The sequence below is a fragment of the Sebastes umbrosus genome, chromosome 23 (assembly GCF_015220745.1).
Source record: "Sebastes umbrosus isolate fSebUmb1 chromosome 23, fSebUmb1.pri, whole genome shotgun sequence".
Lineage (NCBI taxonomy): Eukaryota > Metazoa > Chordata > Actinopteri > Perciformes > Sebastidae > Sebastes > Sebastes umbrosus.
The window spans coordinates 6,240,244-6,250,863 of NC_051291.1; the positions used below are offsets into that span (position 1 = coordinate 6,240,244).

Consider the following 10,620-nt stretch of genomic DNA (forward strand, 5'->3'; position numbering starts at 1 on the left):
AAGTGCGACTTTGCACACAAGCGACACAACACTTAGCCTTCGTTACTGCTAGTTGCTGTTGGTTTGGTGTGTGTGGGCCTTTAGTTTTTTATCTTACCTTACATAGAAATGATCCCAATGTGTTCCACAGAGAGTGGTTTACAGATTTTACATATGAGAATGAGACACCACTGGTATTGTATTGTGAATCATGACCTTAGTTGAGGCATTAGAGTTGGAATAAAGGGAGAAAAAGGTGTATTATTCTTCTATGTTTGAGTGACAAATGGCAGAAAACAATTAACATCAGTTAGATTCCTGACTTGCTACCGACCAGTTCTTGACTGTGCTATTGTGCAAATTAGCAGAGCTGATCCCCTCATTTGAACCTGCATATTTTCCCAGACATTTGCGAGAGCTAACTACGTCTTGGTATGTAGCTGCTGGCTCTGCGCCCGTCTCCTCGCTCCATCTTGAAGCTTGAAGCTGTCCAATTTCACACGCCGGCAGCCCCAAATGGCGTCGGCGAGCTTTAATACCTAACATTCTCAGTAAAAACATCATATCACTAATTTGCACATTCTTTGTATCCACATTTGCTGCTCATCTCAGTGACCTTGGGGGATCACATTTCTTCTCCGAGTGCTGTTTGGGAGAAAGTTTTGACATTCACCGCCAGAAAATAGAGCGAAGCTGCAGCCTCTTAATTAGGAGGGACTCTCTTCTCTGTAGCAATAATCTTGCAGTTCAGAAGAAGCTCCTTCCATTTAAAACAGTGAACAAAGCAACTTGAAACAAAGAGGATAAATTAGGTTATATAATTTGAATTCTTTCTTCTTTTTTCGTCATTCTCCCCTCTGGTTTTGCTCCCAGACATTTTACTTTCTTTCCTCTGCTCTTAAACTTATTTCTAATTGCTGTTATTTGTCTTTTCACTCCATCTGCTCTTCTTTTCTGCAATCTTCATCTCTCCTGTCATCATTTCCCCTCTCGTCACCAAACCAACTGTCTCTCCTCTCATCATTTCAACCCTCAAAAATTGACTAATCCTAAATCCTGCCCCCCTCCCTTAGTTACTTAGATAGTTTCTGGTTTCCAGACAATATAGCGTCAAGAAGCCAACAGCGAGGCCTACAGTTTGCGTATGTATTCACAACAATAAACTTTACCAAAGTAACTTTTCTCATTGGGATGCCAGATTCGTGCGCGTGACTGTCTGACCCTGCTGCAGTAAAATGAGAGCTTCTCTAAAGGGAATCTGGTGCTCGGAAGCACTACCACTTTTGTCCACAGGGACCGCCAAAATCAATACAAAATTAAAATTCCTCGCAATAGCTGTGACTACATACAATGTAATGTGTCCGTGAAGATTGTGACACCGACGTAATGTGACTTACAGACGTAGCATATCTAAGTATAACCCACGAGGAAAGGGGACAGTTGAAGGAGGTTCTGCCGGGTTCCAAACTTGCTCAGCTGTTATTGGAGCACAGAGCGCAAAGGGGCGGGACTTAGGAAGGATCAATTGACCATTCGGCCTCCCCCTTAGCTACTGTTGCTACGCCGGTAAAACTTTCCATTCTTGCACAAGTGAATATGCAGTTTACAATGATAACAGCGGCAGGTTTTCTACTCAAAATTGTTCGCAATTTTTGAAACAGTGGATCCTTGATTTCAGATAGACGTAAACAAAAGCAGGCTTCTCATTTCCTACGAGTGAATGTTGATTTTCACTCGTCTCCAGCTGACTCCTTGATGCCTACAGTACATACATGATATTGTGCTAAAAGTTTCCCACTTTAACTCCTTCTCTTCCCTCTCCTCCCTCTCAGTTTGTCCCATTCAGGGACTACATCGACCGGACGGGGAACCACATCCTGAGCATGGCCCGGCTCGCCAAAGACGTCTTGGCCGAGATCCCCGACCAGTTCCTCTCCTACATGAGAACCCGCGGGATCAAGCCGTCGCCAGCGCCGCCTCCCTACACGCCGCCAGGGCCACCCATCCAAACCCAGATATGAGGAGCCGGAGAGGTGGGGGTGTGGAAGAATGATTTTCGGAGTCGGTGGTCAGCTGAACTTTTACGCGCGAAATACTTCCAATTTCCCTGAAGCCGCTCTCCATGCCTTGTCGTCGTGGATCATGTGTTCAGGAAGCTGCATGTCGGGCCGGGGGAGTGTCGCTTTTTGAGGACAGGAAAAGCCAATGAGAGTCTGTTTACTTCCACTGTCAAGCATTCCTGTTAATGTCTGGAATTTATTATTTTTTTGAGCCCAGGGGAAAACCAGGACAAGCCTCGGAGAGAGAGCTCGGAGAATTTTTAAGCCGGGAGGAAACGAAGGAATGAAAGAGAGGAAATGAAAGACAGCTTTGGAAACACTGTAAAGAGAATGTCTCCAGACAAAAACAAAGGAATCACTTGATCTTAAATTCACTTTCTCTGTAAATAACTGGACATGAGTAACTTCTTCTATCTCCGTCTCTCTCTCTCTCTCTCTCTCTCTCTCCAACTCACTCATTGTTTACAGTAAACACTAACAAGGATTTTTACTGTTGATACTTTTATATACACATAATTTCAATATGAATCTCTCTCTCGCTCTCTCTCTCTCTCTCTCTCTCTCCTGGCGTGTGTGTCAGGTAGCAGCAGTGCAGGTCCTGGTAGCCCTACTGTACCGTACCGTACCGTGCTGTACCGTACCGTACCGTATTCTGGTGTTTGTATTAACCTTTTGCATGAGTGTAGCCTCAGTCAAGTGCATGCATATAGTGGCCCTGCACTACCTCTTCTACCCATCCATCCGCCCGTCTGTCTGTCTGTCTGTCTGTCTGTCTGTCTGTCTGTCTGTCTGTCTGTCTGTCTGTCTGTCTGTCTGTCTGTCTGTCTGTCTGTCTGTCTGTGGGGGGTGAGTGTCTGTCTGCCTGTATCTCCATTTGTCACTTCACCCTGTTCGTCTGTCTGTCTGTCTGTCTGCACTGCTCTCAGGCCTGAGAAGTCTGTCTATCTGTCTCCCTGTTGCAGCTTTTCTTATCTCTCTCTCTGTCTCTCTCTCTTTCACTCTTTTGTTCCTCTGTCACTTTTACTAGCTGTTTCCATCCAACATTTCTTTTCAAAGTTCGAGCTGAATAGAAAATGCATGATTTAATGCTCATTATTAGAACAGGAAGGTTTTTCATTGCAGAATGTGATGAACAGCAAAGGAAATTTCCTTTCAGTTCACTTTGGCTCAAATTTAACATTTGTGCATTTTGAAATGTAAAATATCTGTTCTACTCTGCTTCCTAAGAGATGTCTTACCCTCTGAGGTGTCCATCATCTTCAAAAAAAGCCAGTATGTACATTACTATTATTATTTCTAAATGCATTTATCGGATAGATTGCCATGTAATTAGGTACAAACATTGATGTTTCCCCTCAGGATGAATTGTAATTACTTGTGATCATCCTCTGACGTTTCACCCAGCGCCATCATCAGATCAAAATTTCAATATTTGTCCAATTACTTTGATTCATGACCAAATGCCTGCGAAACTATTATTGACATGTCCGTCAGTCTCAGCTTTTGTGTTTAGTGCTAATGAGCAAATGTTAGCACACTAAACTAAGATGATGAATATGGTAAATAGGGCTGTCGTGATATCAGATTTTCACGTCATGATTGTGGCCAAAAGAATTTAGTTGATTAACACTCAATTATACAATTTTGTCAACTAATGGTTTAGTTGATTTAATCGACAGATCTGTCATTCATCATGAAAAAAAACATAAAAAAACGACTAACCTATTTAAGAACTCTTAGTCGACTAATTAACTTATAAACCCCTAAATAAAATCAATCAATTAATCATAGAAAATGTTAAAATAATAATAATAATGCTATCAGTCAAATTCATCTTTAACTTTGTTTATTATTGTTTATTTTGTCAATTTTTTGGCAAATTAATTACACTCAAAATACAAGTGTAGGGAGGTAGAGAGAGAGTCTGTAACCATAACTGTATATATAAAAGGATTAAAGAGGCGCCGGATTATTTATATGATATTATCATATGTGTGTTTTTAACGTGATATCAATATTTTATTTTTAAATATCACGTCAATATCGGTGCATCGCGACACTCCTTAGTGGTAAACATTATACCTGATAAACAGCATGTTAACAGCGTCACTGTGAGGTATGAAGTATGGCCCACATTAGCAAACATTTAAGAACAAATATTTTACATTTCAAAATGCCAGTTTGTTTGTTTGCTCTAGCCAAAATGATGAAGATTCAAATTGTGCAATTTCTGTTTTTCAGCATTTCATATTTTTGTGTAGCATTTATTTGACTTCTGAATGGAAGCACAGCTACTCTCTCTCTCTCTGTCTCTCTATCTCTTTCTCTCTCTCTCTCTGTCTCTGTCTCTGTTCTCCAAACTGCCTTGGCAATATGATGCCCACGTGCCCAGGGGTTTCGTCTCATCGTGTCGTCCAACACCACATCCCCGCCCCATGTTTGAAAACGACAGCAGCTGCTCTCAAACGAAAATACCGTTTGAGCATAAAGAGCCCAGTGGTCAAAAATGCAGAGAAAAACACACTTTCCCTACGTTGGCTTTCTGTTCCATTTAGTTTTGTACCTTTTATTGCACCTTTTAGCTTTGATACAGCTTTTTATATGTTTAGTTTTTTTGGATGTATATTCTTAATATGTGCCAATCATGTGTAAAAGGATGATTTGCGTGATTCCCAAACAGAGTTTGTCCGACAAGTCTCCGATTTAACAATTTAATTTAATGTTTCTAAACGGCGTCTAATGAAGAATGAGTTGTGTTTTTGTCATGAATGTTGAAGGATTGTTCATTGTTTTATTGAAAAGTGTGTTTCAATGATGAAAGGATACGTTAAATGCGAATGTGAATGTATTGTATGACACAACTTATTTTAAAACAACATTATATGAAATGTTTAAAAAGTCTTACAAAAAGCGGGAACATGTATTGGATCATTACAATATGAAAGGATATTTAAGCATTGACACCCTGAAGTAGTCTTAAAATTATGGCACAAACATTAATATCATTATTATTTATTTTGTGTGACTTACTGTGAAACTCATGACCACCGTATCATCTGCTAACTAACTCTAATGTCTTATAAATAGAAGACTTTTTAATGAAATCATGATGTATTATCAACCCAACACACATTGTGTATCAAAAACAAATGATATGTGCTGAGTTGCTGCTATTGGCTGCACTAATGTCTCTACATATTGCTTAATTTTGGCCATTTTCTGGTGTTGCCAACAAGATTTCCAAGATTTTTTTATGTGAAATAGTCAGCTGATTACGGAGTCAAAGTATTTAACATAGTTGTGGCAGTGCCAGACACATAATTCTTGCTACGCTCCTTTTTATCAGAGATGTTTAAAGAGTAAATTTGCTACACTTTTCTACACTTTTTTGGGGTATTTCCAGCAGTGGAAAGTTTCCTTGTGGCTCAAAGACACCGGACCACGCTGACATTATCGCTAAAACTGCAACTCAGATGTCTTATAAAACACTACACAGTCGAGTAACCAAGCATGATTATTTGTAACTGACATTTTATACACAATTTGTTTTTAATATCTTACATTGCTGCCTTGACTTATTGCTTAATAACCTTAAATTCATCTTTGTTTTCTCACATTCCCCTCCTGTATAGCCACCGTAGCAGAGTGGACTGACTGTACGAGTGTGTGTTTGCTTAGCCGGTGCAGTCGCACTCCGGCAGACACGTTCAAAGCGTAGCTGAACACATCATTAGGACTGCAGGTCAGAGTGAGGAGCTCATTACTGCCTCAGCAGATATACTGTAAGACTCGCATCCTCCAAACTGTTAGAGATCCAACGCTGCGGGGGGGTCAGGGAAGATATTATGTTTGGGTGGGACTGCCTCGCGCAGAGTCAGCTCAGTGTTTGATGTTAGTGCTCGGTGACAATTTAGCATGAATCCCTTCTGGTAGAGACACATTTTTGTGTATAGATAAAAGCAAACGTTTTGCAGCAGCCTAACGTGAACTCATAGTAAGGCGTATAAAAAAAGTAGGACATTTTAAGGACAGTCCACATGTCATGATAGCGCGTGTTAGGCTTTTCACGTGTCATTTCACACGTCGTTACTGTGAAACTGTCGCGGTTATGTTTAGGCATCAAAACTATGGTAACAGCCACATTTAGGTTTAGGAAAAACATCATGGTTGGGCTTGAAATGAGGACGTAAACTTAGTAAAATACCAACGTAAACAACGTAACATAAGTACGGAAAGCACGTCACAAACGTCACTAATGTAACTTCAAAATAACTCAACACTTTTCAGAACTCCTGGTTGAAAGTCCTGTGTTTGCTGGACCCAAACTTTTTATTCTACGTCACTAGCTCTGAGCGTAGCTGCATATTTACGCGGTTGCATTTACATCTGAGGCAGTACAGACTACGCGGCGTGAAATGACACGCCAAAGACAAGAACAGTGTTGTTATTGTGCACGAAATGACTTACAAATTGCCGCGTCACACACAAGCCATTTGGTGAGACCGGGCTGGGCAGCCACTGTGGACAACAAGTGACGACTACGGGATAATATTAAGGAAAATTATGGTTTATTGCAACTTTTATTTATGTCGTTCCGGCTATTGGTTCTATCGGTTGTGATAACATTGCACTCATCAAAGTTGGAGTTGCTAAATAAATGCTAAAATGTAATTATAATGAGTCAAACCGACTCTGTAAAAGTCAGTTACACAGCAATACAGTATCTGTCTAAAGTTAGCTAACATTGGTTGACTAGATTGAAACCCCCCGTCATGCCATTTGAACGGCTAACTACCTCCTGTTTCAAATCACGTGTTCTTCAGCAAATCAAATGGAAAAGGCATCTTTTACTTAATGCTCATTTCCCCACATTTAATGACAAGTCTTGTCGCCGAGGACGGGACTCGGTATGGAAGCAAAAAAAGGCCACAAGGACTTGAAACCTTTGAAATGTCATTACTGCAGAATATTTAATGTTGTGATTGAAATACTATTAAATTCAAAGCATTTAAATATTTTACTATGGAAACTATCTGAATTTATGGGTTTGAATTCTTAAATCACTCAAACCTAAATAACTCAAGTCGCTCAGAACCCGGCGTAAAACCTATAAAATCAAATCAAATATGAGGATCATAAAATCAGATCTCAGATGATCCGCTATGGCAACCCATAACAATACAAACAACAACGTTCAAGTTGCTCAGAACTATTTGACTAAAAATTAAAATCAAGTAAAAAAAAAAATCAAATCAAGTTGCTGAAATTAGATTAGTGAAATTCACACAAAATTCAAAATGAAAATTTTAACATTTGGGCTAACAAGGATAAGCAATCAAGCCTGAATGGAATCGATCAGACTATTAGGTTACGCCACGTGACTCACATGATGCAAAAGAAATTAAGTTCAGATGAGCGAATGGAAATCTGGAAACATGAATTTTCTATCTGAATTTGGAGAAAAACATTTTTTATTGCGAAACTTAAATTTCAAAACCATATTAATTCAGATGGTTTCAAATCAAAATATTTCAGTAATATTAATTCAATGTTATTTTTTTCAGCATTTCTTCAACTTCAAAATATACTCATTTGCTAATATTTTTTTTTTATTATTTTGGCCCTTTTTTGCTTCCATACACATACACACATTATCGCCATAGTCATTCGTGCCAGTTATTTTGTGTTTGTCTGTTTTGGGTGGACGGGTATTATTATTATTATTTTAACTTTCCATCATTTTTCCACCATAGTGTAACAGCTCACTAACTTTGCCAAGCCCCTAAGAGTGTGTGTGTATGTGTGCATGCGTTTGATATAAGTATACTTTGCGTGTGTGTGTGTGTGTGTGCGAGTGTGTGTGTGCCCGTGCGGCGCCTTTATACGAGTGTTTTAATAGACCATGTGAGGTGTAAACACACATAAGATCTTTGTTTACTGAAGCTATCCAAATAATATATTGTATGCTCGTCATATCTTCTTAACAACGTGCACTATGTTTGCATGTACAGTTTTACAAAGGATGCACCAGTTCCTTTTGTTAAAAACTGCGTGTTTTGAAATATATATATATATATATAAAAAAAAAAAATCTATATGAAAATCTAACTGTACAAAATGGCCTTAAATCTTTCACTGATTTTCTTGGAATTGTGCGATGCCTTCTTCAGAAAAATGAATTGTTTCGAGGAGTTTAATCGTTATCTATTTTGTGTCGGTGTTTCTATTGCTTTCTAGTGGATTCTTTCTTTGCACAAGTTGAATTATGGAAAAATAATTATCTTGTACTTTTTTGAACCGTGATTAATCAGAGAAAGCATGGCTGAAGTACTGATTGTCTGATAATACATATAATAGATGACTATTTCTGTATCGAACTATGGATTTTTAAATAAATATTCATATTAAACACAGAAGTTGTCGGAGCTTTTTCGTTTTGTATTTGCTCTTTACATATTTTGTATCCGTTCCTTCGTGGTTGTTGTTTTCTCTCCTCTCTCCATTCATAGCTTATTAGGACTAATATGTGGTTTGTTCCCTCTGATAGGATAATTATAGTACATGAAAGTCTTCCCACACGGACACAGGACCATTAGTCTGCTGCAAAAACACGTAACATTTATTCATATCATCCTTCTGTTTCTCTGAATCCTTCAGATTTACCACCCAGCCTCGGTGGAAACCTTCCATCCGCCTGCTGAAGTGGCATCTATTTCCTAGAATATAAAAAAATTGAAAAATATTTTCTCCTGAGAGTAATTGGCACATGCTTTAAAGAGGCAATTAGCGAGACTGTCAAAGCCCCGTCACACAAATATACCAAAATGTGTCTGTTTATCTGCCGGGGGGTTGATAGGCTTCTTCATCAAAACCCAGCGAGTTCTTTGACAGGTGCTGAGATCCCTGATTTTCCAAAAAGTCACGATCCAGCTTGTTTTTTTATCAGCATTTTAAGATATTCTCAGTCTCATTGCTGCCACTCAGAGTGACGGAAGGGTTGCGGAGTTTTGCAGCAGCCGTGAATGTCTTCCTACTATGAGAGAGGTTAATAAAGGTCAAAAAGAATAGTTTGACATTTTGGGAAATATATTCATTCGCTTTCTTGCCGAGGATCGATGCAACCCTGTCTCCTTCAAAATTACGTTCCCATACAACTAGACTGCATTCTCAATTACGTTTCGAGGGAAGTGTATTAGGTTTAGGTAACAAAACAACTTGGTTAGGTTTATTAAAAACATCATGGTTTGACTTAAAATAAGAACATTTGTTACATTTGTTACGTTATGTTAGGTTACGTTACGGACGTAATTTAAAATAAGTCAACATTGACTTTTGGTTTCACACAGGACGTGAACAGCAGCCTCCCGGGTGAAAGTCCTGTGTTTGTTTGACCCATCCAACCCAACCCAACCCAACCCAACCCAACCCAACCCTCCTACCTACACAGACTTCCGTGGACTTTGATTAGAAACATATTTGTGATACGTCAAACACAAACGTAATTTACATTTTTTTTTTTTGAGAAACCAGGCCAGCTGTTCTCCCTGCTTCAAGTCTTTACGGTAATACTTAATCACCTCTTGGTTCTAGCTTAATACTTAACGCTGAGTGGTATCAATTTTTTCATATAACTCTTAGCAACAAAGGGAGTATTTTTATTTATATAGCACATGTCATACGACAGACTCAATGTTCTTCAAATAAAAACAGGCAAAGATCAATTCAGTGTTTTAAACTTTATGTACAACCAGGTATTAAATAAATCAAGTAATTTTAATCCCTGGAAGTTGAACCTAAATGAAATACAAGTAGGTTTTTGAGACCATGTTACAACCGACCAAGTCTATCCATTCTGTAAAGCAAAAAAAGTGTGCAGATGTTTTCATGCTTGTCCTCCAAAGAAACTGCACCAATCTGGAGTATTGGGACTTTTTGCCAGACATTGCAACAAGTCTCGAGGCTTTCGAGATGATCTTTTTGCAACACAAAATCAGTTTTTTGCAAAATACTGGATACTTTTCCCTTGAAATAAAAGAAATTGAAAAGGAATAATCACCCTTTGGTGTAGAGAGGGGTGTTTTGATTTAAGGCCCAAAACATCGGGAACCGAGGGTCTTTTGGTACGTTGGTTGGTGCATGAATAGAAGCAATCAGGGACTTGTTCTTGTCTTTATGTTGCTATTTTGATGCTTTTTTAGCATTTCACAAATGTATAAAAACTCCCTATATAATGACTACATTCACTTTCACTTTCTAATCACCATTATATGTATGTGTCCATATGAGTTGCTGTTTACGTGGTAACTTCATCTGTCTTCACCTGTCTTCATCTGTCTTCACCTGCCATGTGTGATGCCTGAAAGTCGCAATTAACTTTATTCCTTTCAAACTCCCCTCCCACTGCGCACCCGTCCGTCTCTGGCTTGATAAGATAAACACATGACGATCTGTCACATACTGTAAGTCGTCGGTCTGTTATTAAGGTAAACAGCTTGTTCTATAGACGAAGATGGAGAGGCGACAACATATGGACGCCAATTATCTCCTCGGGAAGCAACACAAAGGGTGTCAAAAGAGATTT

General features: G+C 38.9%; 1 protein-coding gene and 1 long non-coding RNA gene across 3 annotated transcripts in view; one reads left to right on the forward strand and one right to left on the reverse strand.

The window, feature by feature from the left end:
- Positions 1–3,339, forward strand: part of LOC119482722 (copine-8) — a 98,420-nt gene extending 95,081 nt beyond the window's left edge. For both annotated transcript variants that reach the window (XM_037760551.1, XM_037760552.1), the window contains one exon: positions 1,812–3,339. In XM_037760551.1, the coding sequence (XP_037616479.1) occupies positions 1,812–2,000 (189 nt within the window). In that variant the 3' untranslated portion in view covers positions 2,001–3,339. The remainder of the gene's footprint in view (positions 1–1,811) is intronic.
- LOC119482723 lies at positions 2,530–4,472 on the reverse strand. Its single transcript, XR_005205510.1, has 2 exons — positions 4,335–4,472; positions 2,530–2,603 (listed from the first exon to the last, which is right to left on the reverse strand). It is a non-coding gene; the product is annotated as an uncharacterized LOC119482723 (long non-coding RNA).
- Between the last annotated feature and the right edge of the window lie 6,148 nt (positions 4,473–10,620).